Here is a 27,353-nt window from a genome sequence, read left to right as displayed (position 1 = left end):
ATCCATCTAAAAAAATTCTTTATAGTTACTTTTCCCTCCATGATCTCTTCAAACTAGAAGGTTATCCAGACATCATCATCGATTTTAAAATCCATTCCAGTACATTTTTTCCCTAAATTATCCGTCTATTTTCCGTTTTATTATTATAAATATGTGTTTCACAATGCATATCTTATTACTGCAATTTTCAGTTCATAAAAAGAGATTTTAAATGTATTTCAATGTTATGTTGTGTGTTCAGTTCATATGAAGGACTTTTCAAATAATTGCAAAATGTTTTTGTTTTCTAGAAAATTACTTTTCAGACATACAGTGTGCCAGTGTGTATCAGTTTGCAAACCGAATTTTCCAAGCTTTTTAATATATTCAGCCTCACATTGACAATAAAATGTATTCGTATGAATTTCTTTACCAACATATTGTACAGACATAATTTTAGACATAGTTGCAGTCAACTATAGGAAAATGATTTGTTTTAAAATATATCAACCAGTTCGATCTTCTACAAAATCATTGGAGACATGAAGGTGAATTGAACTGTGTAGTGTTACTAAAACCACTGGTTAATGTATTCGTGTTTCGGTGAAGTTCGAATTAAATAATTCAAAAAATTACTTTGGGGGAAAGAAACTTAAGCATAACCAGTTTCATCCAACAAAAATATTCATCATCATCGTCATTTATTCTATGTCTATTGTTCCAATATACTTAACGATTACATGAATGATAATTTATAAAAGTGAAACATTTAAATATTTACGCTTCTTGGTTGATTTGAAAGAGGTTTGAATATACTGAAATAGTTGTTGTTTTTTTTTCATTGCGTAACATGTTTCAATTTATGAAATCAAAACGTATTATTAAATTTTCGGGAATGGAGTGGCATTGAATCTCTCATGGTTTGCGAGACCACTTGCATTCCTCTGTCAAATGTTTGAACTGAATTAAATGTGTGTGTGTGTGTTTGTAATTGGATCTGATTGAAACAAAATTTTGTCAAAAAGATGGTTTCACTTTTGAACGTTAATGTATGGTGCTAGTTTATACGATCCAGAGATTACTTCTCATAATGTTACGTCTGAAATGGAAAGGCTTACGTATTTTTTTTTCTCTTTTCAGTTTTGAATTAGCAATTTAGTTACAATTTTCGTCGTCATTTACTGGCTACAAAATATAAATGTCTTAGAAATATAAATTATACGTTTACATAATTTTCATTATGCGTATTTTGTTTCTAATCCCAACCGAATATGCATATTACTCATTATTATTAAATAGATCTGCTGAAATCTTTTAGTTTGATAATTTCCTTTTTCGATTTATTTTAATTGAGGATTGCATCCATATTGTATGGATGATGTGATTGGGATGCTTTAGGTCAATCTAATATCACAACTTGGGTTTCGCCACCACTGGTATTACTGTTGGCATCATTTTCAGTTGATGCGGTGGCAGTACTTGCTTCATTGGTCTCATTTTGTGCTGCATCAGGTGATGATGACGCTATCAGAGTGAGATAAACACAGAGAAAATGGCAATGGATTCGTTCAATACACATTGAATAGATAGAGTTATTGTTTGTTTCGCTCGGTTGTGCTGTAACTATTTACCTGTTGAAGCAGCTACAGCTGTGGCTGGCGGGGATTGTGGTGATGCTACCGATGTAGCTGAAGCTGGTGCCTCAGCACTCGTTGGAGAATTCAACGTTGTTGGTGTGGTGTTTGCTGCAGGTGAAGGACCTAAAATTACATTCAACATTTCAACGATTTGCAAATGAAATGATTTGTGTATATTCGCAATGAAATTAACCTGTTGCTGCTTTGGTCGAAGATGCGGTGGGTGTGGTTGCTTGTGGTACTGGTTGAATTTGCAGTTGGGCCGGCAGTGATATTACGGGTAATGTTTTGGAGAAAGCCACGTAAAACGATGAATTTAGTTGACGATATGGTTTTCTTGCTGACCTACGTAGCTCAGTGACTGTCAAGATTTTTCTTGCTCGTCTAAATAAAAGATAAATTGAAATTGTATTCAACAATGTTCAGAACAAATGAATCACAAAATGATAATACACTCACTTGCTTCCCTCAGTTGCCCGGAAATATACATCATCTGGAGCATCCTATATAACACAATATTAACGCTATTTAATCAAATTTAAAAATTATTTATATAATTAAATTTATGTACCATCCAGCTTATGACTTGTTTGCGTCCGGAACCCGTTCTTGTCATTTGAGCTATTTTCGGCTTCCCATTCATCTGAAAAAGTTCAATAATTAATTTTCGTTCCAATTTCTAGGGAGTTTTCATCCGCATAATTTCTTTCTACCATTCAATCTTAATACAATCTCTATGTGCCTCAAATATTTGACAAAATCTTGAATTATTCAATCATATCCACTATGAACGATACTTTTGATATTGTGGTGAATTTTCTGATAGCTAAACTGACAAAATACCGATTGGTTCTAATGACAACGCACAATATTGAAAGTTATCACTTGCAACGAATCGTTTGGAGAATGTTCGTACAATTTCACAGTTGTGAATTTCCAAAAATAATCAGTAAAAAGTAGTCACACATATTCATCACTAAATTGAAATGAGAATTTGACACTATCAACAACAGTGTGCTCAGATGTAAGCTGAAATGGCTGTCAAATGAACTGTCAAAAAAATCGGAAATATCTGTCAAAACTATGTATAAATCTGATCATATCTAATGATATCTGCTAAATTTGAAAAAAAAAGTTAAAATTATATAAATATACTATTATTTTTTCAATTTTCTAGTCCCTAGTCCAATTTATTTCTTCGGTCGAATTTTCATACAATATACATACATGATGTTTCGGCAATGGTTGGCCAGCAGCTGTTGCGGCTGAAATCATGGCTGCATATTGTTCTGGAGTGGGCCGATGGGATGGCATTGGGTCTTTGTTTGGCCGTTTTGCCGGTGGAGTTGCGTTATTCATGTCTGAAATTGCGCATATTATAATTACAATGCTGAACAGATTGACTTTTTCATAGTAGATACACTTACTGTTATCAGCAGCTACTCCATTCACATCGTCTCCTTGGTGTCGTCTTTTAAGCGATACAGGAGATGTTGTGCCCGTCGAGTTTTTGCTACTTTCAGCCTCACCTTTATTCGCTATACGTTCATATATTAAACTGCCATCAGCCGCTTTCGGTGGTTTTGGAAAAGCGACTTTATCCGGCTGTGGCATTTTATCTTTAGGTGTTAGTTTGAGCCAGTCAGTCTCACATGGTTCTGGATTGCCCAATCTATTTGCAATTTTTGTGACGCTTCCACGATTCTTCTTGATGTAAATTAATAATTTTTTGACATCGTTGAATGATTTATCAGCAATTGCATTGGCATCTTTGGAAAGAAGAGAAATGAAGTAAGGATTAGAGAAAAATTTCATCAGTCAAATTGATTAGGCCATAGTCACGGGTCACATACATTCCAATTTGACGGCTTGCAGATTAATAGCATAGGATGGTTGGCGGGCTGCTTTCTTTGAACGTATAATATGACGACAGAGACGTCGCGACAGTTTTGTTACGCCTGTCGTATGTAAATAGAATGCGGTTCGAGTTTTCATGATTGGACGAGGCGATCCAGATCGGATGGCAATACCGTGGGCTTGGGCATAGTGTCTAGCCAAGTGTGCCTTAAGTTTAAACTCTTTGTCGCAATTAGCAATTGAACATTTGTGCGACAGTCGGTTTGATAGATCGTTTGCGTTTGCATTTACGTTTGCGTTTGCGTTAGAGTTAGCATTCGCGTTGGCGTTCGCTCCAGCTGTGATAGGTTCCACATCGTTTGCATTGTTGCCAGCATTTGTGGTCGATGTCTTCTTTTTAGTATCAACGTCGTTATCAGTTAAGCGCGAAGCTATTTTAAGGCCACCATACTTCTTCCAATAGTTCCAGCAAGATTGACATAATCGGCAGCTCAAATGCGATGGCCCCCATGCATACCACTGTAATGAACAAATACAAATGGAATTCAAATTTATTAAGTAGTCTCGAAATGCAATGAAATATGGAAAATAAAATTTGTATGGCAATGGGAGACCAAACCCCTGAATACCTGTGCAGACTGGACAGTTGAGCAAGACTCGCAGGGTTTACCACAGTTGTAAGCAATAACATCATTGTTAGAATTTCCGTTGGAGCTACCATTCAATATACTTAAACCGCCCTTGGTCGCCGCCGAAATTGACGAATTATTCAAAAGCGCTGAGTTAGGTTTGGTGTAATTGGGAATGTACACTTGTTTCAATTTCGATTCGGCTTCAACGGCTTTCAAACGTTTTTGCTGTACGTAACGGTCAGTTGTTTTCCACATGTAATAGTACTCCACGATGTTTTTAAGTGTTTTCCACGGAAGCTACCGAACCAAAAAATATTGGAAATATTTATCGTTTGCTTTATGTGTGTATTAGGTTTTGCATAATTGTGTAGCAAAATGTAGAAAAAATAGAAATTCTGATAAGTTTACCACAAGATTGGTTTTTGATATGTACTCACAAAATCTTGTCGTATATCAGTAAAATCTTTGCCATATTTATCAAGAGCTTCTTCGAATAAATTAGCTTCTGATGCGCTCCACTCTTCCATCTCATCACGACACAATACTGGTCCACTCGATGGAACGAAAGAACACATCGACGCTTCTATCGAATAGTTGTGCTTGTGAAGTGTGTCCATTGCATGAAACTTTATTTGGGAACAAAGAGACGATTTAGTACAAAAATACAGCGAGCATTTTTCCCAAAACCGAATGAACGCATACCAATGTGATATCTCGGCTAGCAGCGGCAGCAGACATGTGTAGGGACGGTTGTTTGACAGAGCTGCTGCAATCCAGTGCCCGCGCAAAAGTGCCGATCGACCTTGATACGACCAAGAACTGGTCTATTTTTCTATCACTCAAAGAGTGGCCAGGTGTCCAAACTAAAGATTCTAATTCATCCAAATTTCGATTATCACTGTCCCCTTCGCGAAGTAGGGGTGTGACATCAGTTTGGTATCGACTACCAACCCGAATTTCACCCTTATCCGCTAACAATGTTTTCTGAGTTGGATCGAAGACCAGACAGTAGAAGAACGAGTCCTGGATTCAATTGAAATTAGTTTATTAATTTTGCACTCGATGATTTCTTTTTTTCAAAATACGAAACAAAACAACTCATAAATTCAAACTGATTAAGGAAATGCAAAAGATGATATATAAGATGGACCATCAATTGGAATTCGATCTGTCATACTACTCACGTCTTTGTTTAAGTAGCTCAAGATAGATTCAGTTTCATTTAGCAATGTAACGGAACATTTTCCTCGAATATGTGTTGCTGGAAGTGTTTCAACTTGGCGAGATAAAAACAATTCGCGATGCTTCATTTGATGTCGTTGCTTCGGCGTTAATGGTTCCTTTTCTGAACCATTCCCACCAGACCCATTTCCACCGCTCGGACTATTGCGCTCTTCTTCTAAAGAAGCTGTCAGAGGAGACACAAATGATTGAAACCGAATTTTCCATGATTAATAATGAGCCATTTATAATTGCCAAATCGGCATTTGTAAAATCAAACAATTCAGTCTACTATCAATTATTTTCAGTTCCACACTTACCAACTACTGGGTCTAAAACGGCTTGTGTTGCTTGTTCTTCACCAATTGGAGTTTTGAACCAAATCCTTTTTAGCTTGTTCGCTATTGGTGAATCTTCCGTAGAAGCCACTGGAAAAAGAAAATATCAATTGAAACGTATGCAATAACATGTGATTCTTTTCTATATGAACTATAACAACAATAACAAGTGTTTAAAGACCATAAATGCCTTGCGGCGTCTGGTCTGTTTTGTAACGGTGGCCTCACTTCTCCTCTAACAATAATCATTCTCCAAAACACTCTATCGAGAGTCAGGTCTTGAGTTTCCCTACTCCAATCGTATCCTCTTTCACTCAAATCACACTTGACAGAATCTAAATACCGTCTTCGAGGTCTACCTCTACCTCTCGGTAAACGGGACTCATTCATACGCTGTACATGACCAAACCACCTCAATCTCGACTTTCTTGCAGCCTCATCAATCGAATCAACATTCAAATCCTCGCGAATTCTCTCATTCTTTATTCTATTCTCCAACTGGTCTCTACGTGACACTCCAGAAATCAAACGCACCACTTTCATATCAGACACCTCAAGATCATGGATTAAGTTATTAGAATCGACCCAGCTCTCACTTCCAGACAGTTGGTCTGAAGATTGACCGGTGAATCATCAACTTCGTCTCTTCACTCAATTCACGCTTATTAAAAACATGCGATCTAAGTTGTGCAACTACCTTATTACCATTCACTCTACGATGTTCAAATTCTTTGTTGAATTTTCCATCTTCGGAGAAAACACATCCCAGGTATTTAAACTGTGACACTTGTTCAAGCACACTACCATTCAAAACGCAATTAATCGTCTTTCGACTCTTACCAACATGCATAACTTGTGTCTTTCAATATATGAACTATGTCGCGATTATATCACACTATCAATTGATTTCCACACAAAGAATTTTTGGTTCGGTTTATTTGGTTTCAAATGCGTTAGATTATAGAACACATATTTAAATTTTAAATTCCCATGACGCAATCATTCGGGAAGCATTTATCGGTGATCGATGTAGATTATGTACAATTTTTACTCGATTCACTTTGATCAACCTCAGGGGCTATATCTTTTATTTTATAATATACATACTTGTATGTAAATGGATGACTGTTTACTTACTTTGATGTTTGTCAGCAAGCTGAACTAATGGATTTGGTAAGTCTCTCCTTCGGTAAAAGCACATCACCTTTGCCTCCACATTTCCCGACGGCGTTTTATTAAGTTCTTCTATCCTACGAATTTGGAACGGTGCCGTTGATGATGTCTCGAAGTAGACATAATCTAAGAAAATAGAGGGAAATGTCAATTTTAATTATCACACTTTTGAATAAAATAAATACGTTAAAAAAACGAAATAAATATGTGACACACTTCCGAAATTTGTATGAGTTTTATAGTGCAAAAGGAGCAGTTTGTAATGATCATATGCTAATAGACAAACTTATAGACTGCAATCTCTATTTTCCAGGTAAAAGTTATGATTTTAACCATACAGGTGAGAATATAGTGCACTTTATGCGCCCAATACATTTATCATATTTTCTGATAAAAAGGAAAACCATTGGATTTTTTGTAGTACAAAACGTAATATTAAATCGTTGAAAAAAGTTCACAACGAATACATGTTCACAACGAATACATGAAATTTCAAGTTGAACATTGTTCCACCAAACAGACTGGCTTGTTCAAATATGGATGATAATCATGCACAGATTATCAAACAATGTCCGAAACAAATCCGTACCAACATGTTGGCCGTCAATGGAAAATATATCTTCCGCCTTATTTATACAAATACGTACACGTATCAAGCGCAATCTAATATCTTCAAAACTAAAAGAGTATGGATTCTGAACATATATGTTAAAATTAGCCGCTAGTAAAAAAACTCCTATATGAAATGATTACGCACATATCATCTGTACAGTGTACAGTCAACATCCATGCGTAATAAAATATGCAAGAAAAAACAATCAAAGCAAAAACAAATGCTACGAGTAATTAGATCCGAAAACGCACGAGAAACAGCGACTTTTGTCGGAGTGCTTTGCCATCGACACATATTGCTATAGCTGTATAGGTACATACGAAACGTCTATAAATGCGAATCGACGAGTTAAGTTCAAAAGATGTTCACTTGATTATTGTTGCGGTGTTTTTTCTCTCTTGTTTATCTCCTGTGTTACCATTGTTGCAGATACTAATCGGAATGAATGGATAAAACGAAATTGAGGAATACTGATATCGCAAAGCTGATACGATGATTTTCGTGAACACATCTCGTTTGTATTTATGCGCAGATATTGATAGATTATTCTTTGAAAAAATAAATAAATAAATAAACTAATATTTCACATTGAAATTGGAAAAAGGTCTTCTTTTTTTTAGAGATGAAGTAGGTAAAATGAACGGAAATATTCAGATTTTGGTGCGGTATTTTACCAGATATAGAAGTATACTAGAAAAAGTGTCTATTTTTACGAAATAAGATTGGGTTGGAAACATTTTTGATACACTTTCGATTGAAGGCACTTTGTTTATTTTCCAACTCAAGCTGTATCAATTCTCACGGTGCATATTACTACTTGTTTTATCTCTTTCGTTGCGTTGCTTGAGACGTGTTTAAATACACATATATTTCAGTTTGGAAACGGCGAAACGAAAATCGAAAAATAACATTATGCGTTTCATTGAACTCACTTGCTGCCCCACTTCACCACTGCTATTTTGAGGTAGTCGCTTTTGTTGTCGTTGTCGTCGTCGCAACATATAATATTGCCACATATACACATACATATTTGCTTGACGAATTGAAGCATAAATGATGCTTATAGTAAAACATATCTTATATTATACAAATTATGCGCTATTGGAACGAGAATTTGAAATCCAACCATTACATGTCTATTGATAGTGTACGTTTTCAATGCATTGAAAAATTATCACGTAGGAACAACGAAAGTTATGCATCTTTAATTCTCCCGTCAATTAAAATAAGTGGAATATGAAATTTAATTTCTCCTGATCTCATTTGATTTTCTCATCTGAATGTTTTGTACGACGAAAAATGCGTACATAAATATATTTTTTTTAAAATAATTTTTCGAATCACTATTTTTTTCAACAATTACATTCAAAGAAAAGTTTACTCATTCAATTACTTTTTCATCAATACCTTGTGAGCTAGGTTTTTGGTAGTAACTGATATCATACTGAAATTGACTCTCAGATCAACATTCACTCTACAAATGTCTAGGGATTTTTTTTATCAATACTTCTAAAAGCTAAAGGGCAGTGAATCATATCGAAGTTACACATAGATCATTGAATTTGCAAGTAAATAACTTACCTCCAACGCGGTACATATTCGACGTCATTTTGATAGCTTGCTTAAGTCGATTCGCAGAACCTTTATTTCAATGAATCAAGTAATGTCCGAAGCGGAGCGTATATAAAAATGAAACAAAAACAATTACGCTATTCAACAACCCACAATTTTAAATATTAGACACTTTCCCAGGATTCGCATTCGTTTTTTTTCTCAATTTCATTTGCATCGAATTCAAATGCATTTATTTCTTCCTTTTTAATTATATAAAGAAAAAAAAATTGAAAAAATGTCAGCTTTTATTTTGTTGCTACAGTTTTTTTTCGTTGTATTTTTATTGGTTCAGTTCGCCGCTCGCTTGACGTTTTAGTCTCTTTTCCACTTTCAACTATGAGTCTCCTCGATCGAATTTCGTTAAGAAAAACGGGTTAAGCACATGCATCAATTCTGCCGAGTTTTTTTCACAATCGCTTATATTTTTATATTTCGATGTTTAAGCGCACATTCACTTCATCATATACGGAAGGCATAAATGAATGAAAAACCTATAGTTCATCGGTATCTTTCCCTTTGCGGCTTTCCATACACAAAATTTTGTAGCTTTACGGAAAATAAACTTTTGAACAAATCGCCGATTATTTTTATTTTTCTCAGTAAACGATCGATTTTTTGAAAATTTCCCGACTTGACAATGCGTACAAAATTTAACTTATAAGCAATATAGAGATCCGCGTTAGTTTTTTTCTCTTTGAGTTAATGTTTTCATTTAACACAAGCAAACAAGACGCGATATATTAGTCGCCATTTTCTAAATATTTGCTGGCCACATGCAGAAAAAGGTTTTCCTTATATCGGGTAAGTGGCAGTATTGTTTGATTGGAACATTTGTATGTATGTGTGCGTTTGAGTTGAGTTTTTGACGGCGAAACGCTCGCTCCTTACCTACACACATGCACTTGTGTCTTCGCCATTACTTATTGCTGTTGGATCTCATATCGCCACTTGCATCTGACAATCCATGACACTTAAGTAGTTTTGTACTTAAGTTGTTCTTATGTTTTTGATCATAGATTCTTCAAAGTATTCAAGGTATTGAGGTTGAGTATGTGTTTTTGGTGTGGTCATTGACCGAAATATGACCCAATTGTGAGAATGTGATTTCAAGTTTCATGCATTTTCATGAATTAAGCCAGTTAATAACTAATGACCACACGGTTTTTTTTAATTCAGAGCGTACATTATTTTCAAATCTCAAAATCAAATGAACTATTGTTCTGATGGAATGTGCGGCGAATTCGAATGCATGAACCATAGCGGTAGTGTACCGATGCTTCTGTCAATGTCAAACTGTTGTTTCGAATGTTTTCCCGGTCTTCACACTATTTCAAGTCCCCAGAAACATACAAAGCCGCTATGAAATGATGAGCAAAACAGTCGCTGTTTTTTTTCCCTTTTTTATTGCATCATTTGTTTATTTTTCAAAGGCATATTATTTTACAAATCAGAACATTTTGTTTTATTAATTGTCAGAGCCATCGATTTGAAGTACATTGAATTCCAATCACACATACATATGAGTGTAATAATTAGCATATTTCAAGGTTCCAACATTTTTATTCTTATTCTTTGAATTTTCATTCAATCTACATTTTCTGGCATTCGAATATAAACCTTGTGTTTCGATGAACAAAATTTGGCGACAGGTGTTCTTAAAATTGAATTTCCAAAAACTCTTGCATTTAATTAGTCCATGTCAATCAATGCCCGGCGCCAATTGGGAAAGTTAAATTAAGGTATCGATTCCTTTTCAATTAGAAAAGTTGAATAAAAAGAATATGATGAATGAAAGAATATGATGAATAAGAATTCGTTAAAGCGAATGTCATCACTGTTTGCTGCCGAATGTTTTGAAAAGTTTTCGCCAAAAGTGAAACTATCAAATGATTATTTCGATTAAAATATTTATTTGATTGTATATAAATCATTATAAAAATACTTTCTTATAAAATATGCGCAATTTGTTCAATTCTAGCCCGCAGACTACCCTACAGCTCAAAATAATACATTGTTTTATATTTCTATGAAAATATGTTTATATATAAAATATGTGTATATTCAAAATGTTTTTCCACTCTTCTTAATTCTATACCTATGTTCCATATGTTTTTTTACATCCTTCATATGAGAATATTTTCCATTTCATTGTATAGTTTTCCTTTCAATGGGCCAACTTCACCAAAAATACCCCAACATTCTTACGGATAATATTCTTTACGTCACACTTCATACGAAATGTGAGAAAAGAAGTAATCACAAATTTTGTCTTTTATTCCGCTATCCGACGCTTCTAATGATTTTTGTTTTGCTTTTTTTTTTTGTTTTAACGCTTTTGATTTTATGAATATTTTAGGTTTTAAATATACTTTCATTAAACATTATACATTAGTTTGCGCACTTATTTTCGTCTTCTTATTTTACAATGTCGCAGTGAAATAATTTTGTCTCAGTCGATTTGTAAAATAATCAAAAGGAAAATTTCAAAATGAAAGAAGTTTAGTTTTGGGAATATTTTCTTTGGCATTTTTGGGGAAGTTGGCCAATACTTTCATCATGTATAGATTCAACACTACTATTTCAGTCGTCAACCGATAGTAATAATTTCTTTTTTCGTTTAAGTCTCCGTCATTAGCGGTTGATATATTCAAATCATTATATATCCAGCACTCATTTTCATTTGCTGAAAAAAAAATCTTGTTCCTTCGAAATACATTTGACGTAATTCTACATAACCATGGAACAAAAGCTCGATTGTTCAGGTTTTCCAATTAAATCGTTGCAATATTAGACCGTATTTATGCGAATTAATTTTCAATTTTTTCATATCTGCCAGCAAAACGCATCAGATTAAAATATATTTGACAGTCAATCTTAAAAGGTATTTCTTCGAAAATTGCACACGTTGCTTCGAATATTTGTTGTCGATTTGATTAATATTTTCAATCTTCTTTTAACGTTTCAAGTTAACTCCTCAAATGCACCCACATTATCCAATTCATATTCCCTACACCAATCGAACCATCATCGAGAAAATTGAACCATCATCGAAGAGCTTTTTATTCGGTGACACAGTTTCAATCATATATTGACATATGGCGTCCGAATAACTTTCTCCAGATGAAAACTACATCACAACAATGACGAGATTTATTCAATAAAAATATTGTTATGATGCACTTTTCAATCTGAGTGTCGTTTGCTTTCAATTAATTCAAGGACGTTTCTACGGAAAATAGTAGTAAATTCCCAAAATCTAGAAAAAAAAATCGTTTCTAGGGAGCTCACGGCTATTTACCAAATTACGAAAATGAATAATGTGAGCAACATAAGTATAACAAGCCCAATACGACTTTTAATGAACATGCATTTTTCGGGTATGATGTTACTTATTATAAAATGTGAGTGAGCTTGTGTGCTGCTTATTTACTTGATGTAGAAAAATCAATGTTTGTAGTCATAAAATTTGTTGTTTCCAGAAGGCACCATTTTCGGGTTGCAGAATGAGTATTTGTCTCTAGTAATCTATTGTGTTTGCATAAATCCCACATTTTAGCATATTTATTCCAAGAAATCCAATAACTATTTACAAAATGTCACTGCTATTTTGTTTGATACCGTCCCTTATGGATGCATGTGCGTTAAAAAAAAGAACAATCATTGAGATATTTTCGATATGATTGATGTGTCCATTGCGCTTATTAATTAATGAAATTGTTCCAGTCTTTACAATAATTTTTAGGAGAAAAATTGAACTAAATTTTATAAATATTGTTCGACTCGAAATATATTCTTAAGTGCAAACTGTTCCTCGATCAACCACTTTTCGTATAACACAAAATACCTATTTCGAACAAGAGACATACAGGTTTCGCTTCTTATCAATGGATATTTGTCTGCTTTTATATACAAATCAAATCGATTTGAAAAACTTATTTCGAAAAATTTTTACCACTGTGGAGCATGATTCAATCTCAAGCCCTTTCCAAATACATTTGATGCATTTGAATAAACTTGCGCGTTTCTTTTCTTCTGAAATTTTGAGTTTTGTCGGTGTGCGCATTTGTTGCTTAAACGCAATAAAAAATCATCAAATAGATAATGCATCGGTTTAATTTTCGTAGAACTAGTTTGCGCTATCGTTACTTAACAGCAAAATGTGAGTTATTCTCGTCCTAATATTGACTTACGAATCGTGAGAATAGAGAAATAAAAATAAAAATTATAATTACTCCTACTCCATGATAATTATTTAATGCTTCGATAAATTTAATGGAACGTCTGAAAGGAAAAAAAGGTAAACAAAAAATGATGTTAATTATAGAATAACTATACTATTTGTAGGTTTCAACACTTTCGCCAATTCACTATTTATGGATTGATCGATTAACATATTTACCTGAACTTGGTTCATCTTTTATAAGTGAGATTGGTTCGCAATCACTGAATTGCTGTGATTGTCGTCGAAATGCGGAAGTGGCGGGCGATGTGGGTCTTGTCTTTTTACCATCGGTTGCGTTCCACATATCAATGTCGGTGGAATGTTGGTCTCTAGCAGAAACCGTTCTACCCAGGCTGTACGGCGACATTACCATCGAATGAACCTCATTTTGATTTTTTGCCGCCGCTAATGGTGATTTGTCAGAAATCAATGCCGATCCGGGCATTTGGGGATAATGCATCATTGAAGATGCATTGTACGGATCCATCCAAGATGGAACCAGATTTTTATGCAGGAGATCCATCGCAGCAGATGGATGGGATTTCCGGAATAATTCGCTGGCGGGATGATGATAATACAATGGGTTCATATATGCTGCGGCAGCGGCAGCACTCATCGATGGAGGTATATTGGCGCCATGTAAATTATTCCCCGCGTACATATGATAGAACGGACTACTTGCCGCTTGCTGTTGTAATGCTGACGCTATCAATGATTGATGATGCATGGCAGCTATTTCGGCATTGTATCGTGCTTGTAAATCTTTCTCGTAAATCTCCTGTGCTTGCGGTTTTTTGGGCGGCTCAGTTGGCGATTTTGATCGTTTCGCTAAAGGTTTTGCATCCACAATGGATTCGCTCATTGACTTTTTCACCGAGTTTGATTCAAGTTTAGTTGACAACGCATTCTCACTATTAGTACCACATGCGAAACCATTTGGACTTAGAGATCCATATTTTTGACGAATAGATGCAGTCTTTTTCGGAATCGTTGTTGTGGACAAACTGTTATTACTGTTTGCGTAGTTTGATGGGCTACTTCGACCTGACACCGCCGAATTCCGGGCAGGTGACCAATCACTGGATCGGTGCTTTGGATTTGGTGAGTATCGTTGATTTTCACTCACATTTGAAGCATTTACATCGTAGGTTTGGGGTAACAGGTTGCTAACATTGTACGCTGATGATAGGCTAGACGTTTGTGATGACTGTGTCGGGGATGTTTTAGTGCTACCGCTGTATGTGGATGGTGAGTATCGATTAGCAAAAGCTGTCGGTGATCCGTTTAGAGATGCATATTGGTGTGTTAAGCCGCTCACGCTGCTGTTGCTCATTGTACTCGGTGACGCAGTTGTGCGATACGACCGATGACGATATAGATCGGTCGGTGATAATGTACCAGAACTTAATGGTGAGGCGCGAGATGATGATAAATATGGATGAAAACTAGATGTCGGCGATGATAACGATGCTGGATGATATCGATTGTGGTGTGAATTCTGCTGAAGTCCCGGGCTCGGACTGTTTATGTCTGGTGAACGAGTGCTACGATAATTAGTCGGCGAGTTGACTAACGCACTTCCGCTGTTGGTAGGAGATTTTTTCTTCGGTACGAATGTCGAACGATTGCTGGACAAAATTTGATGATTATATGACATAGGCGATCTGGGAGATCTTCTATTTTCATTGTTGGGTTTTTCTTCAGTGTTAATTTCATTTCTTTCACTATTATTGGTGGAATTATTATGCCCCAAAAGCGATATAATACTGTAATTACTGATTGGTTTCGACACCGGCTGTAATGAAGTTTCAGTTGATGTGTGCGATTGACTACTCTTCGATTGATTGACGTTAGACGACATTATTCGTGAGCCTTTGAATGATTTGTCCGACGATGTTACATCCATTGAATTGGAGCTTCTCGGCGGAGTTCCATTTGCCATACGACTGTTTTCCTCTTTATTGTTGCACGCTATGCTCGCAGTATGCTGTGCCACCACAATCGAATAGTTTGAACCAGACGGTTTTGAACTACCAACCATTGCAAAATCGGTAGATGCACTGCTCTTAGACCGAGATCGTTTTTGAGTTGATGAATTTCGGTCTTCAAGAGAGACCTTTTCGAATTCTCTTAGGATTCGCTTTCGTGGAGAGACATGTTGATGTGGAAAAAATAATTCATTAGATCTTGACGAAGCGGAGAACTGAATCCCAAGTCCAGTCTGGGTGGACGTAACATTCACCGGTTTTTCAGATACCCTAGCAATAAGCTTCTCTATTACACCGCTCAAGTTGGATGACGATCGTACCGTTTGCCTTTTGCGACAATTTCTCAAATGTGTTGCTTCATCACTCTTTGAACTATTTTCAATTTTAATATCTTCTGCAGCTATCGATCCTTTGAATTTTGAATTGATTCCATCACTGTCTTTGTGGCTCATTTTATCATCATCGCTGTTTAATTTATTCTCAGCCTTGCCATTTGAACTGTCCACAGTGTCTCCCATATCCTGTCCTTTATCATTTCTTTCGTTTGAATCATCTATTTTATTCTTTTCGTCAATGTCTATGTCGATCTTCTCCTCCTTTACTTTAAGCAATGATGGTTTCTGTACACTACATTTCGCGTACCGTACAGTGCTGTGATTCCTTCTCGAGTGCGGTTGACGGCGAACATATTTCGACACTAATTTTGATGCTTCACTTAGGGCCAGTGCTGCCGGACGATAATAATAAAGATTCAAATCTTTTGAAATATTTTTGCGTGGTGATAACTGTTTCCAACTATGGTCACGTTGCCAAGGAGAAGACTGAATGGAGCTGTTGTCATCAGAAACTGTGGAAAAATATACATATGATGATTATTACTTACTTACTCTATTAATTCATTTTTTTTTCGAATTTTGACTTAAAGAAGTGTTCGATTGCATATGAATAGATTTACGATGATTTTTAGCTATAACTTGTTTTAGTCTCCACTATAGTTCAATAGTTTAAGTCTGAATATGTTGCCATTATACAATTTTTGATAAACTGAACATCGTTTGCCTTAATCGCAACAAGTGGGGAAATAAATTGTGTTAAACTACCCCCAGATTTTTCGGATACATATATTGTTGTAGGTTCTATTTGAAATCAATCGTACGACTTACAGCTAAGCGATGTTGAACTTTCGTTTTTATGATTATTCAAGTTATTCTGTGATAGTGCAGCTGGGGGCCAGTACGTCTTTCTAGGCACAGAAATCCATCCTCGGTCTCCCTCCTTTGACCTAGCCAACTCAAGAATAAATTTTCCATCTGTGAAAAACCAAACAAAGTAAAAATTATTCTCACTTAATAATTCAATCTCATGTATGCCAATTCTAATATGATTGGATGAACTCCTATGCCATTTTAATTTAAGAGATCTACGATTTAGTAGTTAACCAGTATTCGGAGATGCTATTGCTTGTATTCCAATTTTTTTTATTCGTCATTCAACACCCCATTGGGAAATGATAAGTTTCTACCATATGCATTTACTCTGTATTCATTTCGACACTTTAAACATGTTGTCCATTGGCGTTGTTCATTATTATTTAAATGAATAATAAACGAGTACAAGTAGAGTATTTCCAAAGAGGCGACGATTTAAAGTTTCGAATTTAACTGCACGCTAGATCGCGGATCTACATATTGCGCCAAAGAGTGGAAAAAGGAAACGACAAAACTAATGACGGTGATGAAGAGGAAAAACAGAAAAGAAGAAAGAAAAAAGCCATACACATACACATATATGTAGACATATACGTGTTGTTTGCGAGCAATCTTTCGATTTTTAAATTCTTTATTATTTATTGTTATTGCATTGAATGCGTTATGGTATCTTGACTTTGGCTTGTGCTACGTTGTGTTTTCGTATAATCATATAATTACGTTAGTCTAACGTAGATTGGTCTGAGTGCGATGTCTTTATGTTTTAGGCTTAGCACAGACCGGCATTCATTCTTCGTTCCCCCTACGTTTTTCTTTTCTTCTTATAAAACACAATTATTTAAATTTACTTATTTCTTCTTCAGTTTAAGACCAAAACAAACGCAATGACAGCACGAAGCGTACTGTACTCATAAAAGAAGTTGAAGACGAAGAACAGAAGAAAAAACACAATTCGAACGAGTCGTGTTGTATGAATGGCGTGATTTAGCCTGGAACGGTAAGTGATGTGTTCTATTCGATTCAAATCAAAAGTGTAGAGAAGAGAAGAGATGGATTAGAATACTTGATCAACTACTAACCAAGCTCAACTACTTGAATAATATGCCACACGTATGCTTTGATATTATGTGCACATTGCACACGCCCACGCGTTCGCGTTTGAGGCAAGTACGTACAGCAACAATAGCATCGGCATCGGCAACGAAAGTAGTTGCACTTTTTTTGTAACAAATATTGTGGAACTGGTCACATTTACGCATAATTTTGAATATTCGGTTAAATGCTCAAATTAATATTTGAGAGAGAGAGAAAAAGAGTTAATTAAAGATACACCGACCAGGAGGAATATACAGAAATTATGCATTTAAAGAGGACATAGGATTTTTTGCATAGGATTTTATTATTTATAGGCATTCTATAATCTATATCAGGATTATCAAGATCATACAAGAGAGGAATCAATTTACACCGTTGATGAGCGTATTCATTGACGTATTGTCACGTCATTATCGCAATGGAAAAAAAGTCACAAGCTGATTCAGTAATTTATTTTGAAGAATTATTAAAATAATGCTAGTTTACCTTTGAAAAATTGCAATCGCCCTCCACACACGTTATTCAATGGGCTCCCGTTATTGCTATTCGAGTAGTTTACGCTATGATTTGGTTGTTTACTATTGGCATTGCTTCCGTTTCCAGAGCCACTGCTATAGTTGCCGTTACTTGTGCTCACAAAATTGTCCGCATTATTGTTGCCATTTTGTGTATCGATGGGTGAATGTGATTGCGATTGGGGTTGCCGATCACTATTATTTTGTGCTGCTGTTGAATTTTCATTATTGTTTCCGTCATTATTTGGTAAAGTGGTATTCACTGAATTGGTTGTGGTGGTCACGGTTGAGCTCGATGATGCAGTTGAATCAAAATTCAATTCCCTGCCAGCTGTACCAACACTATCTATGCTACCGTTTCTTAACATTCCATGTTCATCTGTCATTTTTGCACATTTTGTTAATGTTATGCATTTAATTTCCGTTCTAATCGATTGTTATCGATGGTTTCATTACGCTGTGCCTTTGCTGTCGCATGCACCACCGAAAATCTGCCACACTTGCATTCATCAAACGCATGAAGTTTGATTAAATATTTAGGTCTTTATGTGTTAATAATTTTATCAAAATTGTTCCTTTTTCCAGGCCGAACGATAATAGTACTAAACGATATGTGTGATATCATCGATTGGGTTGAATAAATCCCAGGATAATCAATATGCGCTCGTTAGATCATTTCACATAATTTTGCTTCACTACAAACTCAATTGTCAATCGGTTTACCAAACCATTCTCATTTTTTTTCTTTAAATTGATTCTCCAGACTACGAAAATTATTATCACGGTGTTGTGGAAAAAAATCACATTTTAGCAGAGTTTGGCGCAACTACTGTTTTGTTTGTAATATTACACGAAAATTCATATTGAAAATGGCACAGAGATCACAATATCAGCGATCAATTTAATATTTATTTGTATATCGTGTTTAATCTTTGTAATTTAAATTATTTGTTTCGTTGCTTTATCTTGTTTTTGATGCTTTTTTATCTTTGATATTGCTTCTTGTCTTTTTACCAGTCACAGTGTCCACCTGCTGACAACATTTGTTAAAAATTCCAAGTACAATCGAAAAAGAAAAAAAAAAACTAACTAAAATCGTCGACCATTTCACATCTTTACTATATGTGTTGTGTCTGTTTTCGTCACTTATTTTCTCTCTTTCTTTCCTTTCATTGGATCCACTCACATCACACACCAAATTATCAAGAGAAAGAACAGCGAAAACTGCAAAAAAAAGATCTAAAAACTGAACCAAAGCAACAAACAATCAACAATTTGATGCATTCCATTTGATTTTATTCATTTTGGAGTAGTTAGATGCTTCGATTACTTTTAATATTCAATAACTAAACGTAATTTAAACGAACGGAAAAATGCACAGAATACTGAAACTTAAGAGCGAAAAAAACTTTATGTGGAATTGTATTTGACACCGGAATTATTAAACTTCGTACATTTTCTACCCACAAATACACAGCCAGACACGCATACACCCATATTCAGACATGCACGTAAACATAAATTGGTATTGTCGGTCTGCTTTCTCGTACGTTTTTTTCTCTCGTCGTGTTAACGTTTTTGTAGTTTTGTTTCCTCTCCTTTCCTGTGTAAAACGATCAAGAGTTCTGTGATACATACATAAACAAAAACCCTAAATATGGTGCTGTAACATACGCAGTAGTAGTTTATGCTTTATGTGGTTGTATTTTGTATACCATTGGTTTTAGGGTGTATGTGTTCACGACACCATTCACATTTATTTCGACAGAGCATTTCAATAAATTCTTCATTTTCAAATATTGTAGTTGCTCTTCAACAATCGGTTTCCACATTTAAGATGTTACAACGTTTGAATTTAACTGTATTGTCTGAGAATGGGTAGTTTTGTATGCATAGTACAGATGAATTGAAACATGAAAATAATGGGACATCCTAATGCTTACGCTCCAACTGAACCAACAGATTCGTTAAACTGGAATGTACGTATGTATATTGGTCATGTATACACACTAGCAACAGCAATGTAGTTGTGACGGCCATCGATTCACCATTTTATCCGTCGTTATTATTGCTTGCTATACCTCAATGTCGCTTACTTCATTTGGGTTTAGTCGGGTCTTTGTTTGTATGCTTGGCTCATTCTACTTTGTTTGCACTCATTTTCATGCGTTCATACAATCATACAGAATCGTAAGAGTTGCACTCGTAGTACGTGACAACATGTGCAGCTATGAATGAATGAATCAAAATACTTGATAAATTGACAAAAAAAAATCTTCAGAATATAATTTTTCCTATAACTCATTCCTCAATATATAAACTCAAATTTCGAAAATATTTTTTCTGAAAAATTTAAAACTCAAATACAGCATTGAAAATCAACTATTTAAAAAATTTCATTTTTAACGTTTGCATTGGATTTAAAATAATAATTAAAACCAAACACAATGGTTCCCTTAAATGCAATACCTTTTCTCAAAATATACTGTGAATGCTCATGTGTTAGTGTGAGATGTACTTGTGTTAAGCAGCTCCGTTGCTCGTTGCATAGCTTACTATTTCATGAAACGCCACATAAATATCACACATATAGAGGACGCGCTTTTGTATATTATGCAGCAGCAGCAGCAGCAGCAGCTCACATTGGAGACTAGACGGTTTCACACAAACAAAATGAACATTCAATGAGAAAATTACCTTCAGCGTGGGAAAAAATCGTTTTAGTTCCCATGGTATGTGTATGCGTTGCGTTGCAGATAATGCATACCTAACGGATGCGTTTGTGTCATTTGAAATTATTCATGACACTACTTCAAACATTTAGTTAGTCCTGAACTAAGGCTGAAATTTAATTTTCAGTATTTAAGGTTCCATTTTTTTCACAATCGCGCCACTAAAAAATCAATTTTTTAAACTCATGTTCAATACGAAAAAAGCAATGCGAGAGAAACTAATTTTATTTCAAAATTTCGTCTTTTCTTCATTATTTCGACAATTTGATCATTATACCCAATCAACAGTATTATTGTAATTTTTTTTTATTAAACTAAAACAAATCTGTAAAACGCTCAATTCAAAAATTTAAACATTCATAATGCGGCGGTCAAATGAAACAAAATGATATATAGTTTCATTATCCGTTTTGTTCCAATCAAATTTTGACACTTCATGCCATCAAGAAGTAATACAAGATAGCCGTACCTCTTATGATTCGTGCATGAATAGTAAGCTGTGTATTCTCTCTCATATTCGATATTAATTCCTCCATTCAAGCAAAGTATTCTTTTTTTCTATTTTGAACAGACGAAATACAAATTTAACTTCAAGAATAGTCAATCTCAACGCGGGAATTTAAATTATGGCAGATGATTCCAGAGAGGTAGATCAGCAGAAGATCGATAGCGCTATAAATGAGCTGGCGGAACGAAAGAATGGTAAACTAATTCATCAAATGAAGAAATAGCTTTTAGAAGAATTCGTTTTATTCAATTGAGTAGATGATTATCTCTCTTTATTACATTTATAATTCGAGTATTTTCTTGAAATTCACATGGCTATAATATTTGTATTATAATATGATAGCTACATACATATGTAAACATTGAATTGGCTCAAGTTGAGTTCTTGAACCGCATGAAGAACTCGGCTACTTATTATTTTTCATCGGATTTTCAAAAGGAAAATCGAATCGATTGTTTTTGTTAATTATAGAAAAAATTTGTTTTCGAATCTCTCAATTTTAAATGATATTTTTTATCAAAGTTTACTTTGATGTACACTCACTTCAATACCAATCATAACATAACCTAAAACTTGCATATTGTTTTCGGAATATTGTGTGCAAATGTAAAGAAAATCGAAATCGAAATCAAAAGTTCAAATTAGTTGTCATACAATGTTACCGTATTTGAAGAGAGAGAGAGAGAGAAAGAGATAGCCTGTGATTAGGTGAGTTTAGTAATATAATTAGGAAATACAAAGACACAACTATGAATAGTTTACTTGAATTTTGTGCTATTTAACACGAATTTTAAACGAACCGTGGTTTTATTGCCAATTGCAGATGGTATCGAAAAACCGTCGTCATCTATTCCACAAAAAAGACCGTCTCCAAACTCAAACGTTCATCAAATGTCGCCCAAGCGTATAAATGCCGTGCAACACAAATCGACCGGTGTGAAAAGTGAACCAAAGATCGAGACAATGATCGAAAGCAGCGATGAACATTCAGATGCATTAAAACGTTCACCCGAAGATGAACAAGCGATGAAGGAAAAAAGTCCTGCTAGTTGCAGTCAAAACGAAGAGAACGATAGCATACAACAATTAGAGAAACCTGTACGTTCAAATAACTCAAACTCCATTACGAAATTAATCGCGAATCATAAATCGATGTCCGTGAATTCGTGCCTTACCAGCAAAAGTTTTGTGGAAGACTTTAATGCGAAATGGTGTACAAGTGACAAAATGGGTGGTTGCCAAAAGTTCAACAATGACAGTGTGAAATTGTACAGTAGACCGTTTAAAATGTGTATAATTTCTGAGTTGTTGGGTAAAAGTTCGTTTACAGAACAACTGGTGGATGAAATGGCGCAAATGGAATGGCATCGAAAACAAATGGATCTGTATGAATTTCATCAAACGACTGATCTGGCAAATTTACCACCGAACGCAAAGCCAGCGTTGAAAAGTTTTTATAACATGCTTCAAAACGATCTTCTACCATGGATGAAAGAAATCACGGGGCTACCGCTAACACGGATCTCGGCATCCTGTTCAATGTACAATTATGGCGACTTTTTATTGGTTCACGATGACCTGTTGTCCGATCGGCAAATTGCTTTTGTCTACTATTTATCTCCGTGGTGTAAGGAATGGACGGAGCAAATGGGAGGCGCTCTAGAGCTCTTTGAAAGTGATCCACTTACAGGCCAACCAAAATATCCAATTGTACAGAAGTTTTCACCACGCAACAACCAATTCGTATTCTTTCGAGTGTGTAAGGAATCATTTCATCAAGTTGGTGAAGTTACCAATTTGGTTTATCCACGCCTTTCAATAAACGGATGGTTTCACGGTCCGGCAACAATCGATGAGCATGAAAATAGTATCATATCAGACTCGATTGAGGAGAGTGACAGTGATTTGGATATCAGTAAAATGGAATATCAGTCACCCACCGATGATTTAGATCTAAACGAATGGATAAATTCATGTTATTTACGTAAACGAGTGAAACAAGGAATCCAACAACACATTGAAGATAAATCCGAAGCTTCGCTAGAAATGTTTTTAATATCTGATTTCTTTGATTTGCTCGTATCAGAGTTCAGAGATAATACCGAGTTAAATTGGGTACTTGAAGGTCCGGCCAATCAACGCAAATACGAAAGTCTGCATTTCACTCCACAGTCAACTGGCCCTCTAAAGGATCTGTATACTTTGTTTACATCGGATTCAATGTTTGGTTTGTTGCACGAATACACTGAGCTCGATTTCCATGGTATTAAGGCAAGAAATCCCACTTGTTCGGTGCAACTGTGTCGATTCACACAGGGCTGTTATACGCTGCTTGGCGACTCATCCTCATTCGCTGATGATGCTCTCGACATAATACTATTTTTCAATGTTCGTGATGGTGTCGGCAAAATCACATACCTAAGTCCATCGCAAGGTCCAAATGAATATAACACGACCGCTGAAACTGATGCAACCGCCAGTAGCATGGAAATAAGTGGAATCGATGACACTTTAATGAGCCCAATAACCATAAAATATACTTCCAATCCATTACAAACGCCAAAAAATGCCAGGCATGCAACAGAGCAATGCAAAAATGCGAGCGGATCAAGCAACAATACTAAGGTAATAGAAACATCTGAAGATGAAACGAACACCGAAGATTTGTCATTGATCAGTAGTGATTCACAAAGTGCAATCATGAAAAATGTGGCTGCAATAAATTCAGCCTGTACAGCGCAAAAGATAGAGGTTCGAGCAGTTGTTCATGAGAACAATGATGGCGATAGCTGCGACCTTGATAGCACTAACAGCGAAGTGACGAGCGATGATGAAAACTTCGAAGAGTTGCAACAAGAAGATGCATTGTTAACCATTCATCCAAAAAATAACTCACTCAACCTGGTTTATAGACTCAGTGGTCAAACTAAATTTGTCAAATACATTTCCAAAAATAGTCTCAAGCCCGATGAATACGTTTACATTCTATTTGCCACATACAAGGAATAAATAAGATGAGACTACGGAGGGGGGGGGGAACGTTCAAATAAATACTGTAAATCTTAACCAAATATCAATCATATACATAGATTACATTGTTGATAGTATTCCATGGAATACATATTTGTACCATGAACATAAGCAATTTGATGAAATGCCACAAAGAAAAAACTAAGCGAGTCCGTTAGAATCTACGCTCTGCATTTATTCAATAAAGTTATATGAATGAGTAATAATAGACATGTATTATTTTCTTTTAACATTTTGTAAATGTAAATAGAAAGCGTTCTTTTTTTCATACAATTAAAGCTAAAGAAAATCAAGTAAAATCATCGCGTTTGTTTTTTCTTATTATTTTATTCTGTTTTCAGACAATCAACGGATTTTGGCTTCTTTGGCGTTTGCATTCATCATTATCGTGATTGGATTTCCCATGTGGTATAAAACCACAGAGGTTTACAGGTTCGAATTACAACGATTTTATTTCAATAGGTTTAATAATTACACAGAATTGTTCTATTAATGCTTCTTAAAGAGTTCCGTTGCCATATTCCAACATAAATCTACTCAACGACGATGAGATAAAAGTATCTTCAAAAGTTGACATATTCACACATTCAAGGGAAAGATCCGATTTACTGATTAATGAATTGAACGATTTAATGTCAAGGGAAGGTGTGTTTAAAGAAAAATATGTTTGCCTTCTCATTGAACTAGCTAAATCATAAATCTTTTATAGATATTCTCAATATAAAGTTTGAAGCCGTAAGAATCGAAGATGCATTAGTTTCAAATGCAAAGACACCAGCTTTGCTTGAATCGATTGTTCTTAAGCAGTATACTCTCAAAAGAGGCAACTTCCTGTTTTTAGAATGGACAAACTTTACCGAAGATATATTAGTCACTTCGGATCGGAGCGCATTAATATCTAGTCAAACAAGTAAGTACTCTGTGAAACTTGGACTGTTTTTGTGATTAAATTCAGTAGGCTAAAAAACAGAAAACAGATTTCCAAATGCTAAAATTGGTAAACCGATAGACACGTTTGGAAACTAAAATATGGACTATTTGCCCGATTAATCTTAAAACTCATTCATTGTTTGTTATTGACATAATTAGCTGCAACGCAAATTTATCGTGTGCTAACACAATGGATATATAGAGTTCCCAAGCTTCAATCAGTGGTCAAAACAGCACACAGCCTGCATGGTAGAAAAAACGTAGACTCCAGTGCACCACCAAGTGAAAATTATGACATATTGGTCTCTGTGTTTCATCCAAGACCAGATCAACAGAAAGTTAATTGGGATGTGCGGACAGCGATTGACAGTGAGTAACGGAAAAAAGTTTTCATTTGAAGATGAACATTAAACAAATTGATTTCTCCAACATTCATCGTTTAGCATATATTCGGCCATTTGTCGAGGAAATCACACCAGTCTCAAATTTCAAAGTAAAATCACAATGGAAGTATCAAGTACCATTTGAATTGGCAAAAAAACAGGTACGGATAAATTCATTAAATAAAATAATCAGCAAAGCAACAAATTCGAAAGAATATAAATGACAACCAATTTAGATGTCGAACGCTGCGAACAAATCTGATGTCCACTATGCTGTAACGGAGGAAAATCTGCCGCACATCATTACTTCTGTCGAAGGAAAATTGGGAATATCTATCCATGAAAATCCAACAATTCATTTGATCGTTTATATTCCACCGTGTGATCACAGCCCGTTATACTTGTACAATTCCAAAGGCCAAAGAGCCAATAATAATTCGATTGACTCTTTTTTATCGTTAAAATGGGGTGGAATTATCATATCAAATCCAACTACAGAGGAATGCTCCAAGTGGATGTCGAATCAAGAAAAAGTTGAGGTTAACATCAATTCACACAACGTTATGCACACAGCATTGTTTCTGACTCGTCGTATCATTGACATTCATATTGATGTAAGTAAAATAATTGAACGATTCCGTTATTAAAATCAGATTCATTAGACATAACTGAAGTTTTTACATAACGTTTCGTCAAACAGACTCCAATTCGGAGTGCGAATATTATACCTTGGGAAGCAATCACACCACGATTATGGGAAATTGACAGCCATTTGCGTATCAGTGCCGTGCACTTGATAAGTTCAGCTACTTCAACTCTTCAATCACTTATCCAGTTGCTGGGTAAATATTATTCATTCACATTTTTTATAACTTTAACAAATTAAAGTTTGTTGATAAAAACGTAGCAGAGCATCATTGCCTGGTGTATTCTTTCGAAAAATAAAATCAAAGTGTTAAACAAAAATCAAATATCTTTTTAGATGGAATCCGTAATATAGTGATCAATGATGAAGTTGGTCTGGCTATCAATGACGCTTACATCAATATTATCAAGGCAAAATCCCATTTGTCAAACAACGATCTAGACAAAGCTGTTGTGTATGCTAGAAAAGCTTTCGAATCTTCGGAACGTGCCTTCTTCGATCCCAGTTTATTGGCACTTCTCTATTTCCCTGATGATCAAAAGTAAGATTTTTCCCATTCCACTTCTGTTTTATTTACGTATTCTAACTGCTTTTTTTCCTTTTGCCCAGGTATGCCATTTATATTCCACTATTTTTGCCGGTAATGCTGCCTATCGTTTTGTCTTTTGGCAGTATTTATAAACACTTTAAAAAGAACAAAACAATCAAAGTCAAGGCTGAATGAATGATTCCAAGATTCTTTTCAAGTATTACTATGAATAATGTGTGATGAAGTTTAATTTTTAAAAAAGCTGTGTTTCCTTCGAATCATTAAAAGAATAAAAACTTCGATGTTTGCTGACATTCTATAATTGTAGCCAACTTTAAATAAATAGAATGAACATAACGTGGACTTAACCACATCCTTTCATTCAACTTTTAATCTTTTATTGAATATTCTTTTTTTATTTTGAATTGAAGAATGGCTTGAGGTAAGTTCCGGAATTGTAATTTAACTAACACTTCAAACGACCATCAAGTGACGCTCATCAA

General features: G+C 35.2%; 3 protein-coding genes across 9 annotated transcripts; 1 reads left to right on the top strand and 2 right to left on the bottom strand.

Moving 5' to 3' along the window:
* Positions 1 to 100: 100 nt before the first annotated feature.
* LOC129569931 (metastasis-associated protein MTA3) lies at positions 101 to 10,007 on the bottom strand. The gene is made up of 15 exons (XM_055449184.1): positions 9,032 to 10,007; positions 6,802 to 6,963; positions 5,647 to 5,754; positions 5,290 to 5,513; positions 4,808 to 5,128; positions 4,543 to 4,731; positions 4,103 to 4,402; positions 3,470 to 3,992; positions 3,044 to 3,385; positions 2,844 to 2,977; positions 2,188 to 2,259; positions 2,076 to 2,119; positions 1,810 to 2,000; positions 1,611 to 1,739; positions 101 to 1,503 (listed from the first exon to the last, which is right to left on the bottom strand). The coding sequence occupies exons 1-15, from the start codon at positions 9,057 to 9,059 to the stop codon at positions 1,379 to 1,381; spliced, it is 2,892 nt and encodes a 963-aa protein (XP_055305159.1). The 5' UTR covers positions 9,060 to 10,007; the 3' UTR covers positions 101 to 1,378.
* A 2,585-nt stretch (positions 10,008 to 12,592) lies between these two features.
* On the bottom strand, positions 12,593 to 19,691 carry LOC129570081 (myosin-G heavy chain). 4 transcript variants are annotated; one of them, XM_055449481.1, is made up of 5 exons: positions 19,547 to 19,691; positions 18,064 to 19,316; positions 16,438 to 16,584; positions 13,464 to 16,121; positions 12,593 to 13,345 (listed from the first exon to the last, which is right to left on the bottom strand). In XM_055449481.1, exons 2-5 carry the CDS (start codon positions 18,476 to 18,478, stop codon positions 13,317 to 13,319), a joined length of 3,249 nt encoding a protein of 1,082 aa, XP_055305456.1. In that variant the 5' UTR covers positions 18,479 to 19,316; positions 19,547 to 19,691; the 3' UTR covers positions 12,593 to 13,316. The 4 variants fall into 4 exon arrangements, with proteins under 4 accessions (XP_055305456.1, XP_055305455.1, XP_055305454.1 ...); XM_055449480.1 differs by having other exon boundaries at positions 19,423 to 19,576; XM_055449479.1 differs by having other exon boundaries at positions 12,593 to 16,121.
* Positions 19,692 to 20,889: 1,198 nt separating this feature from the next.
* On the top strand, positions 20,890 to 27,236 carry LOC129570080 (prolyl 3-hydroxylase sudestada1). 4 transcript variants are annotated; one of them, XM_055449477.1, is made up of 11 exons: positions 20,902 to 21,316; positions 21,371 to 21,526; positions 24,704 to 24,794; positions 24,868 to 25,007; positions 25,072 to 25,272; positions 25,452 to 25,661; positions 25,736 to 25,836; positions 25,912 to 26,289; positions 26,376 to 26,517; positions 26,658 to 26,862; positions 26,931 to 27,236. In XM_055449477.1, exons 2-11 carry the CDS (start codon positions 21,451 to 21,453, stop codon positions 27,043 to 27,045), a joined length of 1,659 nt encoding a protein of 552 aa, XP_055305452.1. In that variant the 5' UTR covers positions 20,902 to 21,316; positions 21,371 to 21,450; the 3' UTR covers positions 27,046 to 27,236. The 4 variants fall into 4 exon arrangements, with proteins under 4 accessions (XP_055305450.1, XP_055305452.1, XP_055305451.1 ...); XM_055449476.1 differs by having other exon boundaries at positions 20,915 to 21,316; positions 21,396 to 21,526; XM_055449475.1 differs by lacking the exons at positions 24,704 to 24,794; positions 24,868 to 25,007; positions 25,072 to 25,272; ... (4 more) ...; positions 26,658 to 26,862; positions 26,931 to 27,236 and adding an exon at positions 22,156 to 24,661 and having other exon boundaries at positions 20,890 to 21,316; positions 21,396 to 21,526.
* The last annotated feature ends 117 nt before the right edge of the window (positions 27,237 to 27,353 follow it).

This window comes from Sitodiplosis mosellana, unplaced genomic scaffold (assembly GCF_009176505.1).
Source record: "Sitodiplosis mosellana isolate CC-2019 unplaced genomic scaffold, AAFC_SMos_1.0 Smas_scaffold_47, whole genome shotgun sequence".
NCBI lineage: Eukaryota > Metazoa > Arthropoda > Insecta > Diptera > Cecidomyiidae > Sitodiplosis > Sitodiplosis mosellana.
This window is presented reverse-complemented; position numbering and strand designations above follow the sequence as displayed.